This window comes from Peromyscus leucopus, chromosome 13 (genome assembly GCF_004664715.2).
Source record: "Peromyscus leucopus breed LL Stock chromosome 13, UCI_PerLeu_2.1, whole genome shotgun sequence".
Lineage (NCBI taxonomy): Eukaryota > Metazoa > Chordata > Mammalia > Rodentia > Cricetidae > Peromyscus > Peromyscus leucopus.
Window position 1 is genome coordinate 13,479,917 of NC_051074.1, and position 25,273 is coordinate 13,505,189.

At 38.4% G+C, this 25,273-nt stretch overlaps 1 protein-coding gene across 1 annotated transcript in view; it reads right to left on the minus strand.

Annotated features, from left to right (window-relative positions):
* LOC114699789 (solute carrier organic anion transporter family member 6A1-like) overlaps positions 1 to 25,273 on the minus strand; it is a 95,928-nt gene that overhangs the window by 23,752 nt on the left and 46,903 nt on the right. The window contains exons 8-9 of the mRNA XM_028879078.2: positions 18,842 to 19,037; positions 15,842 to 15,995 (exon numbers count right to left, since the gene is read on the minus strand). Coding sequence (XP_028734911.1) covers positions 15,842 to 15,995; positions 18,842 to 19,037 — 350 coding nt within the window. The remainder of the gene's footprint in view (positions 1 to 15,841; positions 15,996 to 18,841; positions 19,038 to 25,273) is intronic.

Here is a 25,273-nt window from a genome sequence, read left to right on the forward strand (position 1 = left end):
CCCTAAAGATATCTTCACCCCTAGAAAGCAGAAAGGAAAAGAGAAAATAGATATGAGATAGATCATCGAATCTACTCTGAGAAAAAAGATAAAGTAATAATAGGATAAATAGGTAGATCACTGAATCTTCGCTGAAAAGAAAAAGGGGAAGATATAAAAATGACAAAAGGTAGACTACTGAATCTATTATGAAAAGAAAAAAGAGAGAATATTGTTATGATAAGATAAAAAGGGAGATTATGGAATCTACTTTTAAAAAGGAATTAATTGTTTTAAATAAGATAAGTAATGAAAATTTTTTGTCTGAATTTGTCAAATGTTACTGGACTGGACATTGTTATATATTAATGGAGTTTTTTATCTGAATCTGTCAAATGTTAATGGACTAGACATCATTAATATAATTTTTGGCTGTATATATTTTATATACTTATTGGATAGTTTTTCTTGTATTAGTTATAAGCTTTTTTAATTTTAAACAAAAAGAGAGGAAATGTGGTGGTACTGTGTTCCCAAAAACATTGTGTACCTTAATAAACTTATCTGGGGTCAGAGAACAGAAAAGCCACTAGATACTTAAGATAGGCAGTGATAGCACACACCTTTAATCCTAGCATTCCAGAGGCAGAAATCCATCTGTTCAAGGATACAGCCAAGCATGGTGACTCAAGCCTTTGATCTCAAAAAGTGAGCCTTTAATCCCAAGGAGTGGTGTTAGAAAGCAGAAAGGTATATAAGGCGTGAGGACCAGAAACTAGAAGCATTTGGCTGGTTAAGCTTTTAGCTGGTTAAGCTTTAGGTTTTTGAGCATCAGTTCAGCTGAGACCCATTCTGGATGAGGACTCAGAGGCCTCCAGTCTGAGGAAACAAGACCAGCTGAGGATCTGGCGAGGTGAGGTAGCTGTGGCTTGTTCTGTCTCTCTGATCTTCCAGCTTCATCGCAATACCTGGCTCACAGGTTTGATTTTATTAATTACTCTCTAAGATTCCTGCTACACTTTTCCTTAATGCAATTTGATCAGTCTGTATAAGATTATTTGTATGTATATTTTGGGGGTTGACGATTGGGTACTGGATAACCAGTTAGTAGGTGTTGCCCTGGAGAAGACTATTTCTCCTGCTCTCAGCATTCCACAGACAAGGGTCTCGCTATGTAGCCCCGGCAGCCTGGAACTCACAGAGATCTAGTTGCCTCTGCTTCAAGAGTAATGAAGTCGCCAGGCAGTGGTGGCGCACGCCTTTAATCCCAGCACTCGGGAGGCAGAAACAGGTGTATCTTTGTGAGTTCGAGGCCAGCCTGGTCTACAGAGCGCGATCCAGGAAAGGCGCAAAGCTACACAGAGAAACCCTGTCTCAAAAAAAAAAAAAAAAAAAAAAAAAAAAAAAAGAGTAATGAGGTCAAAAGCATTTGCAATCACATTCAGCTTAGACTGCCTAGTTTTAATGAATATGCTCATGTTAGACTTGCCATACCTTATTTAGAAATGCAATATTAGTTGAAAAATCTGAAGTATTTGACCTGTCAATGAATTACTATATGTGTAGGTGTTTGTGGGTGTATAATTGTTGTAAAGGAGGAAGAGTTCTACCAATTTAAGAAATAATAGTCATATTATGCTAGTTTTATCATTGGATAGGTTTATAAACTAAGAGCAAATAAAAGTATGTAATGAATAAAATTAAATTTTAACTCAGATTTGAAATATGGACAATACCCCAATGATGAAAGATTGCACAACTATGTTAATACTTTGTTTTGTGTATAATCATGACAGAGTTGATTTTTGTTAAGCACAGTAGATATATTGTTTCTGAGATCAAATGTTTTCAAGAACACACAGAACAACAACTGTAATCCCAGTACTAGGTAGGCAGAAGCAGAGAGAGAGAGAGAGAGAGAGAGAGAGAGAGAGAGAGAGAGAGAGAGAGAGAGAGAGAGTAAAAATACTTACATAGTGTTTGGAGATTGTCTTAGTTAGGATTTTATTACTGTGGAGAGACACGATGACCATTAGTCCATTGTCATCATGGGGAGACATGGCAGCATGCAGCAGACATGGTGCTAAAAAAGGAGCTAAGAGTTCTACATCTTGATCCTCAGGCAATGGAAAGTGAATTGAGTCCCACCCAAGGGCAGCTTGATTATATGAGAGACCAAAGCTCACCCCCACAGTGACATAGTTCCTCCAACAAGGTCATACTTACTCCAGCAAGGCCACATTTCCTAATACTGCAACTCCCTACTAACCTATGGAGGTCAATTACATTCAAACCACCACTGAGATGAAGAGATCATATATGAATTTATTGGGTTATTTAAAATATCCTGAGCTACAAAACAATACTTGTAACAGAAACAACAAAGTAAGTATACTTCTAATAGGAAGTTTAAAGATGGCCTGGGCCTGAGTGGTTAAGAAAATAAAAGTATAAAATCATATCAACCTAGTTGATGAATTAGCAGATAAGTTAAATAACATAAATATACAAATACCCAAGCTTAAAATGTCTTTATACCAAAGTTTTTAAATGTGTGCCAAACAACAGTTTAATTGGAGGAAATATATTGTAAACAATACAACAGATATCTGTTTGCCATTTACAGAACATTCTACTTAAGAAGAAAAGCAATTAGACAACAGAAAAGCAACAGTTTTATATAATGCATATGTGGTTACTATGAAGAAAAAAAGACAAGGCAGAATTGCAAGCAATATCTGTGGAAATGTTCTTATACTTAGCAGGATCAGAGAATGCATAAATGATAGAGTAGTATTTGAGAAAAAAATTGAGAAACATATAGGAGAAAGTTCCACATAAAAACAATATGTTACAAATATGAGAAGAAAAGCAGTCAGTCATAAGCAGCAAGCCAGAACATGCTTAACATGTTCAGTGACCAAGCACAGTGAGGGCTAGAGCAGAACACATATGAAAGAATCAAACAAGACACCAGGATGGAGCCAGGTGGTGGCAGCACACACCTTTGATCCCAGTACTCAGGAAGCAAACTCATGGTTCTACGTGAGTTTGGGGTCAGCCTGGTCTACAGAGTGAGTTTCAGGACAGCCAGGGCTACACAGAGTAATCCTGTACTGAAAAACCAAAAACAGCAACAAAAACCAAGATGCGATAAGAAATTAAGTTGTGCAGAATTTGGTAATTGCAAAAGTAGTTTTAGGAACTTTGATGTTTATTCTTAGAAGGCACTCTTGCTGTGGGATGGTGGTCTTTTTGTTCACTGTTAATACGTGTTGCTACCATTGGTTAGTAAATAAGCTGCTTTGGCCTAAGGCAAATCAGTTTAGAGGCAGGCCAGGAATCCAAGCAGAGATACTAGGAGGAGAAAGGCGGGGTCAGGGGAAATGCTGAGAGCCCTGGGGGAAGCAAGATGTAAAGCAACACACAGGTAAAGCCACAAGACACATGGAGATACATAGATTAATAGAAATAGACTAATTTAAGATGTGGGACGTAGCTAGCAAGAAGCCTGAGTCATAGACCAAACAGCTTGTAATTAATATATAAGCCTCTGATTAAGTATTTTATAAGCAGCTGTGGGACTGCAGGTGGGAGAGATTTGTCTGGACCAGTGGGCCAGGGCTGGGCTGAGAAACTTCCACTACACACTTTGGTTGCTGAGATTACTGAACTACCAAGACAAGGATAAAAGCTGATATACAGCTTAAAAGATAATAAAATAAAGCACAACAAAATTCAGTGCTGATGAAATGAGTTATATAAGGGAAAATAATGAAAATAATCCTATAGGCCATTATATAGAAAGTAGATATAAAAGGTTTTATGTTGTTGTTGATGTTTCAAGACAGGGTTTCTCTGTGTACCTTTGGTAACTGTCCCAGAATTTGCTCTGCAGACCAGGCTGAACTTAAACTCAAAGAGAATTGTGTGCCTCTGCGTCCCGAGTGCTTTGATTAAAGTCATGCACCTCCACCGCCCAGAGAAAGACTTTTCTGGAAGCTCTGTGTAATTAATTGGAAACAAAACAAGAAAATCACAGAGGAAGTTTTTCTAAGAGAAATGAAGATCCAGTCCAGAGCGGCAGCAGAAGAAAATAGCATATTGATTTCATTTCTCTTTTTCTATCATCCTGATATGCTCAAAGGATTGTATTATAGGCCCTTAGTATTATGATTGACTTCTGAAACAGAACACATTAAAGAAGTGTGCTGAGCCAATTGAAGGACCATGATGCAGTGCAGTAATTGTCTATAAAGCACAGAAACTAAGGTGACTAAGAGCAAGACTGAAAATAAAGTTTAATTGTCACTTGCTAAGATTTCAGAATATTACACTCTATAAGATTAAAAAAATAGAGAAGTACATGTTTTAGCAACAGCTGGAAGAAATGGATTTACTTTTGTGTGAGAAAATTCATACTGAAATAATGGACAGAGTAGATTCTGATGAGAAATTACCTAGGGTTTATTAAATAGAAGCACAAAATTATGTCAAATGGAGTGGGATTCGTGCACTATTATTGTGAAAGAAGGAGTAAAGGAAATATAAAAGTAGCAAATTAGGCCCTCAAGAGGAATTTCAAAATTTTCAGACATATTAGACAGAGCATCAGTGACCCAAGCTCTAAACACTCTGCCAGGAATGAGAGGAAATATCTTTAAGCTGAACTGGAATAAAATAAGGAGACACAATAGAAATATATCCTACTGAGAAAAGTCTCAATGGGAGGGACTTGGGAGAAGAAGAGGAGAACGCTCCCTGAATCATCAGAGGAACAAGAAGATATTTACCACTTCTGTGGTCTCTTAATGGGAAGTAAGAGGTGGGTGGTGGGAGTAGGTGCATAGACATTGGTCGGAGGATAAAATCAAAAGGAAGTAGTGCTTGGAAAGATCTCCAGCTCCATTCAGGTTTGGCTGCAACATACTTCTTTCCTTTGGGCTGGATCCACTCCCTGTTAGTAGCTCTCCCCAGCATGCATTCCACAACTCTGGTATCTCTGCCATCTTGGGCTCTCCAAGGCAGTCCAGGCTTCAACTTCACAGATTCACACAAGGGTCCCTCTACCAGGGCTCCATTGAGGGACACCCCTGACACATGCCTAGCCATGGCAGCTGTTCTTATGTAAAGAAGCAAATTCTGTAACCCATTTCTTCCAGTATTGACTCTAAAGCCAAACCACATGGCCAAAGCTGCCAAGTTCTGCTGCATACAGGGACTGGAACATGGCCCCTTGTTTAATGGCATTTTCATGAGTTTTCTGTTTTTCTTTACTGCCTATGCTTGGATGTCCTTGACTTGATCTTTAGACCAAGCTGACCCCAAACTCAGAGATCTGCCAGCCTCTGCCTTCCCAGTGCTGGGATTAAGCACTAACACATCTGACTCTGAACTTTTCTTTAATTCCATCCCACAAGTTGGAAACTTATCTGCTGTGGGGTCTTTCACTGAGGTCATACCTCTCTTTATTGGAAATCTTAATCTATTTATCTCCTTGAACATAGGATTAAGCTCCGTTTCACTTCCTGGTGCTCTTTTTTCCTTCAAATTTTACATTTTGTAATTTATCCTGCTTAACTTGTTATTTTTCATTATAAACTTTCATTCGAATTACCACTAAAAATCACAAGACAGCCAGGTGGTGGTGGTGCATGCCTTTAATCCAGTATTTGGGAGGCAGAAGCAAATGAATCTCTTGTGAGTCTGAGGCCAGACTGGTCCACAAATCTAGTTCCAGGACATCTAGGACTATTACACAGAGGAATATGGTCTTGAAAAATTAAAAAAATAATAATTTTTTAAATCACAAGACAGAGTCTATACCAGGTTATTTTGAAATTTCTTCTGCCATGAGAATTAATCCCAAACTCTTCACTTTAGCCTCAGGCAGACTCTTCAGAAAAGGGCAAAAGGCAGCAATGCTCTTCACCAAAATCTCACAAGGATGATTTCTAGGCAACTTAATAAAATTCTTCTCTGAAACCTCTTGAGCCAACTCCCAACACTTCAAATCATTACCATGACCATTGTCTTCCATGTTCTTCCTAGTATGCTCCATTAAACAGTGCTTAAAACATTCCATTGCTTTCCAAACCCAAAGTACCAAAGCCCAAATCCCTCCAGACAAATGCATGGGCAGGCCTATTATTCTTGGTACTAACTTCTGTCTTAGAGTTTTCATTCCTGTGAAAAGATGCCATGGCAACTATTATAAAGAAATCATTTAACTGAGGGCTTATTTAATTTACAGTTTCAGAGGTTCAGCCCATAATCATAAAGAAGAACATGGCAGCATGCAGGCAAACATGGTACTAGAGCTGGGAGTGCTACTTCTTGCTGGCTACAGGAAGTTGACTATCACACTGAGTGAAGCTTGAGAAAGAGACCTCAAATCCTATCCTCACAGGAACACACTTCCTCCAACAAGACCACACATACTCCAACAAGGCCAAAAGTCCTAATAGTGCCATTCCCTTTGAGGACAATTTTCTTTCAAATTACTACACACAGATTAACAGAATGGATGTTAAAAGCATAATCCATCCTTCTGTTTCATTGAAGAAACTCACCTCAACATGAAGGATAGAGATTATCTTAGGGTAAAGGGTTGGAAAAAGATATTACAAGCAAATGGACCTAAGAAGCATACTGGTATAGCCCTTTTAATATCTGAAAAAAAAAAAGACTTCAAACCAAAATTAATCAAAAACGATGGAAAAATATACTACATGTTCATCAAAGGAAAAAAATGAAAAAATGACATTTTAATTATATATATATATATATATATATATATATATATATATATATATATACACACACACACCTAGGGGAATTCGCTTTTTTAAAAGAAACACTACTACAGCATAAAAAAATAAAAACATAATGATCCTCACACACTGATAGTGAGAGAGAGAGAGACTTCAATACCTCACTGTCACCAATGGACTGTTCATCCAGACAAAAGTTAAACAGAGAAATACTGGAGCTAACATACCTTATAGATCAAATGAACCTAATAGGTAATAACAGAATATTTTATTCAAGCACAATGAATATGTCTTCTTCTCAGTATCTCATGGAACTTTATTCAAAACTGACCACATACTCAGACACAAAGCAAGTCTTAAAAGATACAAAAATCCTATCGGACCACCATGGAATAAAGCTGAGTATTAACAATAGAAAGAAGGAAAAGATTAGAAACTCATGCACACTGAACAACTCTCGACTAAATGAAGAATGAGTCAAAATCGAAATGTAGAATCTAAAGACTTTTAGAATTCAGTGAAAATGACTACACAACATACCCAAACTTACAGGACACAATGATGGTGGTGTTAAGAGGAAAGTTCATACCACTAAGTGCCTACATAAAAAAAAAATTGTAAAGATCTCATACTAACAACTTAAGAGCACACCAGAGAGTTCTAGAATAAAAATTAAACATACCCAAGAAGAGTAGGTGGCAAGAAATTGTCAAACCAGGGATTGGAATCAATGAAATAGAAACAAAGAGAATAATACAAAGAATCAATGAAAAAAATAGTTGGTTCTTTGAGAAAATCAACAAGATAGACAAACTCTTATCCAAACTAAATAAAAGAAGAAGAGAGAATATCCAAATTAATAAAATCAGATATAGCAACAGACACCAAGGAAACCCTGAAAATCATAAGGACAGAGTTTAAAAACCTGTATGCCACCAAACTGGAAAATCTAAAAGAAATGGATGATTTTCATGATAGGCACCACTTATCAAAGTTAAATCAAGATCACATAAAACATTTAAACTTATTTATAACCTCTAGTGAAATAGAAGTAATCATTAAAAGTCTCCCAACCCAAAAAGAAAAAACAGGATCCGGCGGCACAGTCTCTTATTCCTCTCTCCTTTCTGAATGCAGCAAGGGAAATGTTCCATATTAGTGATCCTCCACAGACTCAAAACTAATGCAGCAAGCGACAATGACAATGGACTAACACTTTGAAAGCATGAGGAAAAATAAATTTTTCTTCAAATTATTTCTCTCTGGTATTTGTCACAGTATAGAAAGTTTAAAACTCTGTTGTTTTTGTTGTTTGTTTGTTTGGTTGGTTGGTTGGTTGGTTTTGGTTTTTTTGAGACAAGGTTTCTCTGTGTAGTTTTGGTGCCTGTCCTGGATCTCAATCTGTATACCAGGCTGGCCTCAAACTCACAGAGATCTGCCTGGGTCTGCCTCCACCACCACTGCCCAGCTAAAACTGTGTTCTTCCCCCACCCCTTTGGTTTTTCGAGACATGGTTTCTCTGTATAGCTTTGCTAAAACTGTGTTCTTTAAATGTTTAGGTGAAGAAGATATCCAACCTGACATCCCACGCCCAATGAAAAGTTTTCAGAGATGATGGAGAATTTCTTCAGGTAGAAAGAAATAATACCATCAGAAAACATAAAAATATAAGATAATGTGCAAGCCTTGACTGTAAATAATACACAACTGGTAATAGTGTGTCCCATTAAAAGTATATGAACAGGTAGATGTGCCAACTTGTACAGTCACTGTGGAAATCAGTGTGGCAGATCCTCATGAAGCTGGAATAGATCTACCACAAGATCCAGTTATACCACTCTTGGGCCTATACCCAAAGGTCTCTACATCCTGCCACAAAACATGTGCTCAAACATATTCATTGCTGATCCATTGATAATAGCCAGAGTTAGAAAACAGCCTAGATGTCCATCAACAGATGAAAGGTTAAGAAAAACATGGTACATTTAAACAATGGAATATTACTCAGTGATAAAAAAATTCACAAAATTTGCAACTAAAAGGATAAAAGTATATTTAAAAAAGTCACCCTGAGTGAGTTAATCCTAACCTCAAAAGACAAATATGTTATGTTATATGTGGTTATTGGCTGTTAATACAGTGACAAGCAGGCTACAGTCTATAGATTCACAGAGGTTAGATACAGAGTCAGGGACTACGAGAAGAGATGCATCTCCCTAGGATGGGGAAACATAGTTATGAATGGACAAGGGTAGGAGGGTCAAATGGGGAGGTGGAGTCAAGAGAGAGTAAAGGGAGGGATACTGGGAAGGACAGATAATACTTAGGGAATTTTGAAATGTCATGCAGAAACATAATATACATTTCTTAAAATATAAACATGTATAAAAGAAATCTCAATGTAATCAACAAATCGCAAGGGAGAAAAAGCCCTGCCTATATATTTTTCAGCACCTAATGAAACTTCCAGTTGAGGGAATTGGTTACACAAGGAAATTTTGACCAAAGAGGCCCCATGAAAACTCTCAAACAACTCAGGCTGTTTCCAAGGTGATAACTTGCTCTCCACAAACTACTGACAAGGTTCTCTTGCTGAAGACAACACTTCTGTAATTCACGAAATATAGAGAATTGTGCTGGTGCCTATCTAGGGCCCTCACCCCTACAGACTAGGATTAGTGTTCATGGTACTATATGGTACTCTACCAAAGGAGAAAGGTAAACACAAATCCACCTGTAATTCCTGTGATCTACAATAGTGAATTTCCTGCAAGTTATGTTGATGCAACAGTGGCATAAATTTTGTGGGAGTAACCAACCAATATCTGACTTGATTTAAGGCCCATTCTATGAGATGTAACCCATTCCCCACACTTCCTAGTGGCCAAGAGTATGTGCCCACATAGGTCACAGACCCAGGAGAAAACTGTAGCTAGAGTTTTCCTGCCTTGCCCACAGTCAGGACAAATCTTTGTCATCCGCCAGTCCCACAGCCACTCAGACCCAACCAAGTAAACACAGAGACTTATATTGCTTACAAACTGTATGGCTGTGGCAGGCTTCTTGCTAACTGTGCTTATAGCTTAAGTTAGTCCATTTCCATAAATCTGTACCTTGCCACGTGGCTGGTGGCTTGCTGGCGTCTTCACATGCTGCTGGTCATGGCGGCGGCTGCAGTGTCTCTCTGCGTCAGCCTTCCACTTCCCAGAATTCCCCTCTCTCCTTGTCCCACCTACTTCCTGCCTGGCCACTGGCCAACCAGTGTTTTATTTATTGACCAATCAGAGCAATTTGACATACAGACCGTCCCACAGCACTTCCCCTTTCTTTTTTTTAAAAGGAAGGTTTTAACTTTTACACATCTCCAAAGTAAGCTTGGTATATTTGGGAATTTGGGCGTAGCTTCTCTTACTACTTCCTGCTGGAGGGGGGCGCTGTATCTTATGGGGACGCAAAGAAAATTTTAGGATCATGGAGTAGTCCGTGACTTGAAACGATTCTGGATGTTGGATCATCTGGGCCATGGTGTCATCGGAGACCTTTCAGGTGGTCTTGGCTGGTCAAACCTGATGTATCTTAATCTGGAGCAAATCCATAGCCTCTGGCTTTCTGTAGAAACAAAAGCAGAGCCTCCTTTCCAAAGCAACATATCCTTACATCCACATTTTGAAGTCAAGGTACCTTTAAAATATACATTTTGGCATAACTCAACAGCTTTTGTAATCAAATGTTTTTCTTCAGCTACAAATATCAAAGAGAACATAATCCAGATTCTCTGTGTGATAGCCATCTTTTTGTGGCTTATTTTTTATATTACCTTGAGCCTATTGCTTTAAACAGCAGCCTTCTAAGCCTGAAACGGCGCTGTGGCTGCTGGCTCCGCCCACTTCAGCTTCCCAACATGGCAGTGGTACGTTTTCCGCCAGCTCTGGGAGCCATCGTGGGTCTATGCTTTTATCCAAGCAGCGTGTAGCCCAGAAACCTCTTTTTTTGTTTTGTACTAGCAAAGGCTAAATCCACCACGCAGCTTAATATGCCACTTGCAGAGGCCTCATTCCTGCCATACTGCAGACCGAGCTCTCACGCTAGGAACCCGCCAGTAACTCAAACCGGCAGCTGCTGCTCATTTGAGAGAGACAATTAGGAAGCTGTTTTTCCGCTCCGTTTTAGAATCTTTTCTCAGGTTTTAGGTGGAAATTCTTGCCAACACGTTGGGCGCCATTTGTAGCTAGAGTTTTCCTGCCTTGCCCACAGTCAGGACAAATCTTTGTCATCCGCCAGTCCCACAGCCACTCAGACCCAACCAAGTAAACACAGAGACTTATATTGCTTACAAACTGTATGGCTGTGGCAGGCTTCTTGCTAACTGTGCTTATAGCTTAAATTAGTCCATTTCCATAAATCTGTACCTTGCCACGTGGCTGGTGGCTTGCTGGCGTCTTCACATGCTGCTGGTCATGGCGGCGGCTGCAGTGTCTCTCTGCGTCAGCCTTCCACTTCCCAGAATTCTCCTCTCTCCTTGTCCCACCTACTTCCTGCCTGGCCACTGGCCAACCAGTGTTTTATTTATTGACCAATCAGAGCAATTTGACATACAGACCGTCCCACAGCAGAAAACCTAATATTACTCTTCAGTTAAAGGAACATAGCCACTAAATGACTCCTAATGAAAATCCACTAATCAATATAAGTGTCTTGCACAGGCCTTATCATGGAAGCTTCTTCCTGCAGTAGATAGGGACAAATGCAGAGACCCAAGTGTATGCAGAAAGTGAGAACCCTCAGAATATATACTGCTAACAGGGATGTCTACATCAAGTCCCTCCTCTAAGGATTCAGGGCACTCTGTATAAGAAGAGGAAAATTTTAAGAGCCAGAGAGAATGGAGTACACTCAGAAAACAAGGTCTTTTAGACAAAACAGAACGGGTATACAAATGAACTCATAAAGAGAGTAAAAGCATGCACAGGGCTAGACCAGCCAGTGTGACCAGCTCTAAAATCAGATGTAGACACTCACCCTCATACTCAAAAGTTAAGGCAGAGAGCAACAGAGGAGGACATTCAGTGCTAGCTTCTAGCACACACACACACACACACACACACACACACACACACACACACACACACACACAAACCCTGACTCTATAAATGAATAAATAAGATGTATGTAAAAAATACACATAGAATAGTTGAAGGATATTTCTGATGAAGGAGACCCTAAGGGCTCCCCTCTGCTTCTATAAACACTTACTCACCTGGGGCCACTTAAGAGAAAAATCAGAATTCATTTCAAACTATCTATTACGTTTACATGCCAATAAATGTTTTGGTGAATGAGATACTTACTAAGAGCTTCTTACTTCTATGGTACCTCCCTCATTGGGATTCTTTATCAGATGCTTTATGTTTGTATGACTCAAAATATCACATTCTTACGTAGTTTTATGTTACATATTGAGATGTAAAAGAAAAAGAAGTCCATTTGTTTACTGTTGTATGCTGTCCTATCTGTACTGGCTGGTTTTATGTGTCAACTTGACACAAGCTGGCATTATCAGAGAGGAAGGAGCCTCGGCTAAGAAAATGCCTCTATGAGATCCAGCTGTAAGGCATTCTCAATTAGTGATCAATGGGGAAGGGACCAGGCCAGGGTGGGTGGTGCCATCCCTGGGCTATTCGTCCTGGATTCTATAAGAAGGTGGACTTTGCAAGCTATGGGAAGCAACCCAGTAAGCAGCTCTGCTCTATGGCTTCTGCCTCGGCTCCTGCCTCTGGGATCCTGCCTTGTTTGAGTTCCTGTCCTGACTTCCTTCTGTGATGAACAGTAATGCTGAAGTGAAAGCCAAATAAACCCTTCCTTCCCCAACTTACTTTTTGGTCATGTTTTTTTCATCGTAGCAATTGAAACCCTAACAGAGACACCTATCTGAGACACATTTTTGCTTTGATTTGCCTTGATTTTCCATCAGAGCATGAACTCTGACAGAAAGTCTTTACTGTCCTTTGGCACCAAAGAGATTCCTTAATGCTTTGACTGAGATGTGGACTGGCTCCTCCACTGATAATAAGAATGAGGTCTCTGTTGAACTAAGAAGCTACTGATGGACATTCTCAGCCTGGCTGTCTTATAACAAGAGCTACAGAAGAGAGCAAAAACAACCAGCCAAAGATAAAAGTTCATAAAGAAATGTCCAAGTGGTTTTATGATATGAATAATTAAAAACAAAAAGAGTGAGCATCTTTTAGGAGCATAAGGTGTGGCCTAAAAGAGCCCTCACTGTCTAGATTATTAATATGAAGAAAAAACTTCTGTTTTAATGAAAGCAGTGTTTTCCCTCAGTTTTATCAAAATTAGTCTGGGTGTTATTTCAGTTCTTTCCTACGTGACACTAATGCTGACTCTGCACAGTCTTCACTTCCATTCATATCAAATTTGTCTAACCACACAGTCTTTGTTTTTGTCAGTTTTGCATTCAGAGCAATTATTCCCATCAAAGATTATTGTCTTTCTAAACAACAGTTGGCAGTCATACTCTCCACTGGAAATGCTCTATTGTTCCCATTTCTTTTTTTTTTTTTTCAAAGATTTATTTATTTATTATGTATACAGTGTTCTGCCTGCACATATCCCTGCAGGCCAGAAGAGGGCACTAGATCTCATTACAGATGTTTGTGAGCCACCATGTGGTTGCTGGGAATTGAACTCAGGACCTTTGGAAGAACAAGTACCGCTCTTAACCTCTGAGCCATCTCTCCAGCCCTATTGTTCCCATTTCTAAGTATCAAATGTTTCCGTACACTGTGGGTGGCTATTTTGTGGAATCTGTCTATATTTGCTGTGCATTATGAATTAATTGTGACCTGTAGAAATATAAGAAACTTTTAAAGAATTCCTTGAGATGAATGTTCCGAAGCAGGATTTCCTGCAAAGGAGAGTAGCTCAATAGTGATACTGTGTTTAGCCTCTCAGTGAATTTTCATTTGCTGTGTGGTGGCGTGGTGGGCATTTGCAGCTGCATTTACATATTTTCACACAGTAAGAAGAAGAAATGGATACACATATAAAGCAAGAACTTACAGTAACTTAGTCAGTGTTTGAAGATGGAAAACTTTATATGAGAGTTCTTTATACCTTTCTATTTCTTTTATATTTCCCTTATATTTAAAGACTTAAATACTATTTTAACATAGAGCACTTTAGAAGAATGATTGTTATAAATGGCAAAAATCTTTTTTATAGTCATGTTTGTATACTAATGCTTGTTAAAAAACCTTGTTATGATACTAAATCATAAATGCTACTAAAGATATTGATCTAATATATAGGTGTATATATATGAATCAGTAAATATGCCTATTTACTGCTCTCTTCCCTTCAAAAACTAGGAAACTGAGGAGGGAAAGGCACAGGATTTTTAGTACCTAGATCCATATTTTTTTTACTATTTAAAAGATAGAAACTGAAGAAAACATAATTAGCAACTATAAAATGTTCATGGGCAGATAATTGAGTCATTGAAGTACCAAGAATCAGGACTTAGGTTTGATCACCAGAATCCACATAAAAATCCCAGGTTGGTGGTGTACATGTAACTTCATTGCTGTAAAAGCAGAAAGGTGTGGATCCCTGGGTCCTTCTTTGGAAAGCTCCAATCTGTGAAAGACTGCCTCAAAAACCAAGGTGGACCTCTCTTAAGGAATGACATCAGAATTGTCTTCTGACCATTACTTTATTCACATATTTTGAGACTGAATACTTTTTCCATTTTTAAGTATCAAATGTTATCATAGTTGTTCATATGTGCTTCATGTTCACACACATGCACACATTCATCAAAATGTGCATACACAGAAAGTCAAAAAAGGAGAACCCCACAAACTCAGACAAGTGATAGACTAGTCAATTTCTCTTTATAACAGAACAAAGACTATGAAAAAACTTAACCAGTTGTAGGCTTTATCAGCAAGCAAAGAAATAAGAAATTTCATGGACATGCCATGAGATATGTAACTAGAGGTTTTTTTAATTAAGAAATTTTTTTATTCATTTTACATACCAACCACAGATCCCCCTCTCTTCTCTCCTCCTGACCCCAAGCCTTCCTCCCTCCCAATCCCGGCCCCCATTCAGAACATTCAATTCAGTTAAGCTATACTTCTCTCATTCGTGTGATTTCTGTATGGCTCTCCATTTTCCAGAATGTCTGATATGTTTTCTGAAATAGTGCACAAAGAAGTAGGAACCAGGGATAAAAGCTCAGGGGTAGAGCACTGGATTCAATACCTCTAAAAAAAAATCTCATCCATATCTGAGTTACTGTGGAGCAGAAATAGAGAAACAACAGGAAAATACAGAGTAGGCATTTTGAATCCCAGCAGAAGGCAGATTTGAAGGAGAGCTGACTCACAGGATAGCACCTGGAAACCTTTGGGTGTGTGAAAGATTGTGTTCAAAGTTCAGTGAGCACAGCTGAAAGGGAACTCAGAAAGCATAAACTGGGTTTTCTTTCTGTGAGAAAGAGGAGGGATTATATGAGCAAGAATTGTTGGGACCAAGATTGGAAAAAGCACAGGGACAAATAGCCAAACGAATGGAAACACATGAACTATGAACCAATATCTGAGGAGCCCCCAACTGGATCAGCCCTCTGGATAAGTGAGACCGTTGATTAGCTTGAAGTGTTTGGGAGGCACCCAGGCAGTGGGACCTGGACCTGTCTGTCCTTAGTGCATGAGCTGACTGTTTGGAACCTGGGGCCTATGTAGGGACACTTCACTCAGCCTAGGAGGAGGGGACTGGACCTCCTGGACTGAATCTACCAGGTTGAGCTGAATCGCCAGGGTAGTCTTTGCCCTGGAGGACATGTGAATGGGGAGTGGGCTGGGGGAAAGGCAGGGGGGGTACGGGGGGGGGGAACGGGAGGACAGGAGAAATCCATGGCTGATATGTAAAATTAAATTAAATTATAAAAAAAATACGGAAAATATAAGAGCAAAATTTTAGAGAGCAGTGGGAATAGAATCTAATCACTGCTTACAAATTGAGCGTGTTACTGGAGAGCTAGAAGCATAATAAATAAAATTTACCTTTTCATTATATAAGTTTTTAGAATCCTTGCAGCCTGCAAAGCAGGGAGAGAAATACTCTTTGTCATCTCTTCCACATACAGAAGCGTAAATGGAGCTTGAGCAACCACACTGCACGTTGCATGGAGCTGTGAGGTTTCCAAATATACCTGACCTGCAAAGTTGAGATTAAATACAATCATAGCACCATCATTTACATTATCATTGCTCATATCAAAATATCAATAAGGTCCACACATGTGCTCATTTAATTAATTTTTTCACAAGTTTACTAAGGTCTAAAAACAATGAAATGCACATTTACGTGTGTACCATTTGAAAGTCCTGGAGAGATGGTTTAGCTCTTAAGAGCACTGTCTGCCCTTCCAGAGGACCAAAACTCCATTTCCAACATTCACAATGCAGTTCCCAACCACCTGTAACTCCAGGTCCAGGGAATCTGATGCCCTCTTATGGTCTCTACAGGTACCAGGCATGTAAGTGGTTCATATAAATACATGCAAATGATCTTTATTTGCTATTTTTTTTGTTTTGTTTTGTTTTTTGTTTTTGTTTTTTGAGACAGGGTTTCTCTGTGTAGCTTTGCACCTTTTCCTGGAACTCACTTGGTAGTCCAGGCTGGCCTCGAACTCACAGAGATCCGCCTGCCTCTGCCTCCCGAGTGCTGGGATTAAAGGCGTGCACCACCACCGCCCAGCTTCCTTATTTGCTCTTACATGGACATATGTTTCCATGATTCTTGTGTTAGTGTGAAAAGAATATTTAAATTGTTTGAAAGGTTTCATGTAACTATTTTAGAATTATTTTTACGTATATGTGTGTTTTGCTGAAAAGTATATTTGTGAGTGAAGCAACTATGGAAGCGAAATTGTGTCATTGAATCCCTTGGAACTAGACTTAGAGATAGTTATGGTTCTCAGTGTGGGTGCTGTCAGCCACACCAGTCCTCTGGAAGGAGAACAGGGGTCCTTAAACACTGAAACAGCTCTCTAGCCCTACCTTTTTTTTTTTTAAACTTTTTAGGAAACTATCAGTTTTCCAAAGTAGTTTATTGTTAGGAGCACAAAGTTCCTTGTGCTCAAAGATCACCAGGGAAAACAGAAATGCTAAGAATACAGGATTTTCACCTCAAAGGAAAAAAAAGTGGAAGTGATTAACAGCCTTGTGATCTGCATTATCCATTGAGCAGGCAATAGCAAGCTCTTATAGCCAGGACTGGATGTATCTAAATGATTCTTACATTATCTGTACAGCTAGGGGCTCTCCCTAGCTCCTACAATAAGGACATAGGTAGCTAATAGACTATATGATCTCCACTCTATATGTATGACCATAACCATGCCAAATGCTTCCCTATGTATTAAAGATAAAACAGATAACTCATCTTCTTGGAAGAAATGCCATGGAACTTGAGTTGAGTTTCAATGTAATTATGCTTCCTTGTGCACTGGGGATCTTATTACACCAGAAAATGTTTTTCAAAATTATACTGTGTTTAAATATGCTGACATTATATCTCCTGGCTTTAGACTCCCCAAAATTTGATCCAGGTTGACAAAATCAATCTGAATTGGGTTTTCATTCTCATCTATTTCTGGTTCATTTTGCTACCTGCAGTGACACCTAAGAATGCCAAATTATGGGGCACATGACCCTCTGAGAAGGTAAGGAAAGTTTTCTTTAAATAGATATTAGGGTTTCAGGAAACTCAGACCTCTCACTGAAAAGGGATCTCAACCCTTGAAAGAGTGGTACTAGCATGGACTGTTCTTAGTCTTTGGGACATACCATTTTGTAGAATTATTGAAATGTTTGTTAAGATCCAGAAAAACAAAATATTCAGAGGTATAGCTTTGCAACTTTATATGCCTAGGAACAGATATGAAGAAATCCCATGAGAAAAGAGATAAAATACCTGTCAATTATTTAAGAAAAATTGAATGGGGGGAAGAAGATGGGGAGGGAGAGAGGGAGGAGGGGGGATTTTCTGTCATACACATCTTGTCAGGGCAGGCAGAATGGACTCAGATTCCAGGCCAGCCATACAAGTTTGGGGCTCACCCTCCTGCATGATTTGACCAGAACTCATAGTTCTCTCTCTGCATGCCTCCTGCCAGCCCAGAGCCTACTAGTTCAGAGCAGCAACACCAGAGTTCCAAGGAACAGCAGATGGATCTCCACCACCTGTAGCATAAGCTAGGGCTAGATTGTCACAGGGCATAGTTTGTTTGTTTATTTTTGTTTTGTTTTTCCTTCATAGCAGGAATAACTAAGTTTCAGTGGTTCCTTTATGAGAGAAAAACATTTAAAGACATAAATCCCTTAAGCTTGTGCTGATTAAATTTCCTGAGCTATTGGTCATTCAGTATATGGAGGACATTCTCCTCTCCTGCTCATCAAAGCAATGCCTTGATGAGTGCCTATCTTTCATGTTAGATGAAATTAAAAGAACATAATTAAAATTTTGTGGCTAAGTCAATTGGATACACTCTTAATGTCTATCACTACCAATTGTAGTTAAAAGTGCTATTGTTCTCTTTCAGAATTTCATTTGCTTAATCCTTTGGTTTTCAGTTGCATTTATGTTGTATAATATTTAATATTAACTCATGCCAAACCTTTTGAATTTTTACATATTTAAATTAAAATGTCCATGTCCATGCACATACATACATTAAACCCATCCTTGATGTTCACAAGAATGCAGACAGATCAGTTCAAGAACATGAGACCAAATCACTTTATACATATTCTAACACCATCTTGTACTTGCTACACACCCTAACACAAAATTCTAATTTTTATTCTATCATGAATACATGATAAACATCCCTCTGAGATTGGTACCATTAATATGAAGAGTAAAACTGTCTTTTATACTTCATTTACAGGTTCAATAATTCCAAGACTTATATAAATATATATGGTTACTGGATTAGTTTTCTGGAAAATGTTTCCTCGATTATAATTTAAAAATCTAGTATACAAACTTATATTTACCCATCATAATCTTCATTGATTCCAGCAAATTCCACTGTTTCGCACTCTACGAAAAGGATTAACATAAAAAGCACAAGTGCTACAGTAGATGTCACCACTATGAATCTTATTTTGTTCTTACAAGACATCTCCAATCTGTCGACAATTAAACCTCCCACAAAATGGCCAACTGCACTTCCTGGAAGGATAATCATTCCTGAGGAAAGGAAAAGAAAAAACTGTTAAAAAGCAACCTGTTGGGAATACAAAAAAATTACACATAGATGACAATCCCTCTAATCAATACAGATTTTAAAACAAAACCTAAAACCTAGAAGATGTGGTAACTGAATAAATCTAGATTTCATAATATATAAATTTTGTGCTTGAGATTGGAGCCATTATAGGTCTACTGGATTCTGGTAGGGATGGTGATGTGTTGCTCCTATACACTAGACATCTAGTTCAAGCCAGGAACTTAGTCCATACCACACAGAAGTTATGAGCTGTCTTATTGAGAAATATTATTAATTAAGTAATTGAATGTATGGCTTATTGCAAGAGACTTAATTGGAATAATAGGCTGTCTAAACCATTCTGTGATCAATAAATAGACCAACCAACTCAATGAGATCTCTCATAGAAGGTCAACATGAACAGTCTTATAATGGAAAACTCCAGAATACTCAGTATAAGCTATGGTTTTTCTACTTTAGCATAAATACCTAGAAAGGGAAAACTACAGGAAGAATATGAGCTGGAAAACTAAGAAGAAGAAGAGGAATAGAAAAATAGAAAGCACTCAGAATAGCAAAGTAAACTCACACAATATTGCAATCCAATCAGATCCAAATGTAGTCCACAATGTGCAGAAGAAGTGGGTAGAGAAAAAAAAACAATACAACAAAAACACAAGATTTAATCATTCCATAATAAATATATTCAAATAAAATGTTCCATAAAAATGGAAAAAGTGAAAGGAAAGATGTGGAATATTAAAGATGTGTTACATTTGTTTATGCTGTGCAACATTTTTTTAATGATGCAAAGATGTTTTGCATTCTTTATGCTGCATTTGTTTAACTCTGTGAAGCTGTGACTGTGCCTGTCTAAAAAACCTGATTGGTCTAATAAAGAGCTGATGGCCAATAACAAGGCAGGAGAAAGGATAGGTGGGGCTGGTAGGCAGAAAGAATGAATAGGAGAAATCTGGGGTTATAGGAGATCAAGAAACAAGAAAAGGAGGAGAGGAGGATGCAAGGGGCCAGGCATCCAGCTACACAACCAGCCATGGTGTAGGAAGTAAGGAAATGTATTCAGAAATAGAGAAAGATAAAAGCCCAGAGGCAAAAGAGAGATGGCATAATTTAAGTTAAGAAAAGCTGTCTGAAACATGGTATGTACTCACTCATAGAAGGATACTTGATGTGGAACAAGGATGACTGGACTGCTACTCACATCACCAGGGAGGCTACCTGGAAAACAGGACCCCAAGAAAGACACGGGGATCACCCAATGACAGAGAAATGGATGAGATCTACATGAACAACCTGGATGTGAGTGGGTGTAATGAAGGGTGAAGGTTGAGGGAAAGAGAGCTTAGGGGAGCAGGAGATCCCAGCTGGATCAAGAACAGAGAGGGAGGACAAGGAATAAGAGAACATGATAAATGAAGAACACATGAGAATAGGAAGAAGCAAAGTGCTAGAGAGGTCCGCAGAAATCCACAAAGATACCCCCACAAAAGACTGCTGGCAATGGTCGAGAGACAGCTGGAACTGACCTACTCTGGTGAAAGGACAGCCAAACACCCTAATTGTCATGCTAGAAACCCCATCCAATGACTGAGGGAAACAGATGCAGAGATCCACGGCCAGGCCCCAGGTGGAACTTCAGTAGTCCAATTGGCAGGAAAGAGGAGGGTTTATATGAGCGAGAATTGTTGAGACAAGGTTGGATAAAGCACAGTGACAAATAGCCAAATGAATGGAAACACATGAACTATGAACCAATAGCTGAGAAGCCCCCAACTGGATCAGGCCCTCTGAATAAGTAAGACAGTTGATTAGCTTGATCTGTTAGGGAGGCATTCAGGCAGTGGCACCGGGTCCTGTGCTCAGTGCATGAGTTGGCTGTTTGAAACCTGGGGCTTATATAGGGACTCTTGGCTCAGCCTAGGAGGAGGGGACTGGACCTGCCTGGACTGAATCTACCAGGTTGAACTCAATCCTCAGGGGAGACTTTGTCCTGGAGGAGATGGGAATGGGGGGTGGGCTGGGGGGAAAGTGGGGAGGCGGGAGGGGGAGAACAAGGGAATCCGTGGCTGATATGTAAAATTAAATTAAATTATAAAATACAAAAAAAAAGACTTGGCTTTATGCCATATATATATATGTATATGTATATGCTTAATCATTCTTATTATTTTCATGTCAAATATTTACTATAAAACTATCTTGTTTTTAGGATTCTATTGATATTGTTAAGAACAGTTTTAAAAATTTAATAAATATTCATTCACCCCCCAAAAAAGCTGTCTGGAAACAAGCCATGCTAAGGCCAGGCATTCATAAGTAAGAATGAGCCTCTGTGTGATTTCTTTGGAAGGTCAGTTGTGGGCCCCCAAAGAGCAAAGAGTAAAAAAAAAAAAAAACAAGAAGGGAAAAATAAAGGTAACATTTGAAAAACAAGAAGAGTGGATAGAAAACAATAGAGAAAATAAAAATTCAAGTTCAGGTCTGAGGTGATGGAAGAGGGACACTCAACACTAGTTCTCTCTTTCATGGGATGAAAACAAAACAATAGACTTGGAACCTGTCGTGGAAGTAAGGGCAGTTGAGCACTGGAAGTTTTCTGCACAGTAAATAAAACATGGCACATTCCATAGAGTAAGGAAAATGATAAAGCAATACCCTGGCTCCTGGAATACAAAATTTAGTTGAGAAGTGGACCCTCTGCTCCTAGGTAATAAAGTGATGGTGAGTTGGCACAGACATCCTGCAGACAAGAAGTCTAAGTAAATCCCTGGCGTGGCATCTGAAAACAAGCTTGCTTCACAAAATAAATTAACAAGAAGCTCGGTGAAATCTTAGTGTTAGAAAGGCTGTTGTCAGAGACTCGGCTACACTGAGATACAGTCACAGCTCAGACGTCTCATGGACACCTCAGTGCAGAGCTGGGCAAGCAGCAGTCAGAGGTAAAGTCAAGACAGTTATACCTGAGTGAGTTTCTCTGACACAATATACTGACAAATTAATGCACACACACACACACACACACACACACACACACACACACACACACTGTGAAAGGCATTCCAAGCATGCCCTATGTCTTGTATGCTTCTTGTGCTCCAGCTTGCAAAAAGCCTTGAAAAGCAAAAGTATCCATTCAGCATGACTCATATCTGCCCTAGTTTCCTGTTCAATGAGGAGATCCTGCTGTAACCCCAATACTGTCTACATATCCATTGTACAGAATAAAACATCTTAAGTGAAGATATGCTTAAAGCGGCCTATCCCTCCTAAGCTCCTATGGTAAAACAGTCTCATTGCTCTACCATCAATATCCATGTGCAGAGTAATGTAGACTCCAGAGGGTACACACCACTAGTACACGCAACACGCCCTGACTTTGTCAAATGTTGGGCAAAGCCTGCTTCTGCTCCAACTAGTTTGGTGAAAATTGAGAAGAATGAGAATAATCTGAAAATGCAACCTACTATTATCACATTATTCCTTGAGAATTTCAACTCTAGGAGATCCAGAGAGATCTAGCCAAGAAGATGTTTTTCCTCCATTTATTATCATTTTAATATGGATTTTTATTTCTTGTTATTTGATATTTCTAATTTTTCTTTTTTCTTCTTTTATTTTTTAAATAATGGGGATTTTTCATGTATCATAGGCAAGTGTTCCAGCCCTGAGTGACAGTTCCAACCTTTCAATTTCTTTTTATTTATCTATTTATATTATTTTAAAAAGTTCTCCTTTTCTCTCTTCTCCATCCCACAATAACTGGACATCAACTCAAGGGCCTGGTGTACATTATACCCCGAGTTACATTTTCTGAAGAATTAACTTAGCTCCAGTGATAGCCCAGTCTTCCTTGAACCCTAGTGGACCTTCTACTTAATGAAAGGAGAAAGCATACAACTCCACCTGTTAGCCAGTACAGGTTGCGGGGAGGAGAGTGAGGTTAAATCCAGGGCAAATATCCATACCATAGCAATAGAGATCAAAACATTATGGTAGGAGAGATCACATCTATATCTGATTCTACAGCAGCCAAGGCTGCAGCAAGGCAGACTTCATGTGGCTGGTTGACTCTGGTGATGGAGTGTCACAAAGTATAAGCTATGATTCTAATTGCTAATCTTCACCATGAAATACTTTCAGTCACTCCATAGACTATGCAACATGAATGCAGCAACCAACCTAAGAATCACTTTCAAATAACAGAGATACTGTCAACAGTTTTTTTAGAAGTCTATAACTCCTACCAGTGTTATGACTCCAGGAAGAGTCAAAATTGAGAATATATAACAAAATTTATGCTGTCTACACATCTGCTTGAAATGGCAGTTTTTCCACTCTATAAGAATCACAGAAATGATGGTTTACAACGATCTTGATAGGGTAATCTCTGTTGCAAAACTGTGATCACAATCGATGAAGATATAAACACATTGTGTTATAAACTATTTAGTAAATGAACACAACTTCACATGAGAAATAAACCAATTATTCCAAGTTACACAGGAAGAATTCAACATATTATGAATATCATCCATATAAAAGTAAAGCATTGTATGTGTGAGCTCATGTGGAAACCTCAATATTAAAAAAATATGAAAAGTAGCGATACATAGTAGATGAACAGTATGACTTAATGAAGATAATTAAAAATAAGAGAAAACAACTCAATAGAGAGAGATTCTGAAAAATAATACAAAGCTTAGAAATGAAAAGCTTGATAAGTTGAACCAAAACCAATTAAACTGGGTATGGCAGAACACACCTGAAAGTAGGTGGAAGACTTGAAGCCTCAGCTACAGATCAAGTTCAAGTGCAAGATCAGTCTGGGCTGCATCCCACCCCATCTCATCAAACAAAATTAGTCAAATGCCTTACCAATAGATTAAATCAAGCTAAAGAGAAGAATGTCACTATGTGGCCAGCAAGATGGCTCCATAAGAAAAGATGCATGCCACCATTCCCTGGAACCTAAATAGTATTATGTAAGAACGACTGCCCCAAGTTGTCTAGTGACTTCCACATGTGTGTTATTGCAAGATCATGCAGGTATACACAAAGGAAAAAAATAAGTAGTGAATAAATAATAATGTATAAAAGTTAAAATCATTTCTAGAAACTTATGATGTTGTTGAATTAAGTATGTAAATAATGACACATCCATTATAAACTTGTTAGTAGACTTAAATGCATTACTGCTTTGTGTTTAGAAAAATGTCATGAAAAAGTAAGTATTTGGATATTTTATATAGGCATTTATAGATATATTTATTAGAAAGTGAAATATATATAGTGTGGGCAAAAATTTCCAAGTAAATATTATGGATTAGTATTAATTTGATGGACTTCAGAAGAGTGGAGAATAAGAACTCTAGTGAGAAAAATCATTTTACTTTAGAATTTAAGATGTGAAGAACACTAGCAACTAAAAGAAAAGATGAGGAAGAGAAGAAACAGAAGTTCTTAGAGGGTCTTTTAATTTATTAATTAATTGTTGTTATTATTATTATTACTATTTTTGTATTTTGAGACAGGATTTCTCTGTGTAGTTTTAGTGTCTGTCCTGGATCTTGCTGTGTAGACCAGACTGGCCTCCGAACTCACAGAGATCCACTTGGTTCTGCCTCCCAAGTGGTGGGATTAAAGGCGTGCGCCACCACCGCCCAGGTCTTTTAATTTATTTAATGTGATTTTTGTTTTATATGTTTTAAAACGATGTTATTGAGTAATGTCAACTTACAATTTTATGATATACATCACTTATTGACTCATACCATTAAATCTTGCTTGAAATGTCATTGCATTTAAAATTACTATAGTTACACCAGCGTTTGTTCTGGTTGGGGTTCAAATAGTATACGTTTTTGCATCCTCCTCCTTCCAGCATTTGTATGTCTCCATATTTAGGGAAAGCTTCAGTTAGCAATTTCTTCCCATTATGCCAATGTTTAGTCTCTTCCTACAGCATACAAATACAATAGTTATCAGGTGATTTTTCCCCTAGAAGTTTTAATCTGATGCATATAAATACTGAAGCATGCTGCTCTTTGTTCTAAACTCTTTGCTAACATGTTCCTTTGTAGTGCAAATAGGCATAGATGATAGAGATTATATCTATGCCTAGTGAGAAGAGACAAGTTAGCTTATGATTTTTAGATGACAAGACAATATTTATTCAAAAACTAATAGAAGAAATGTG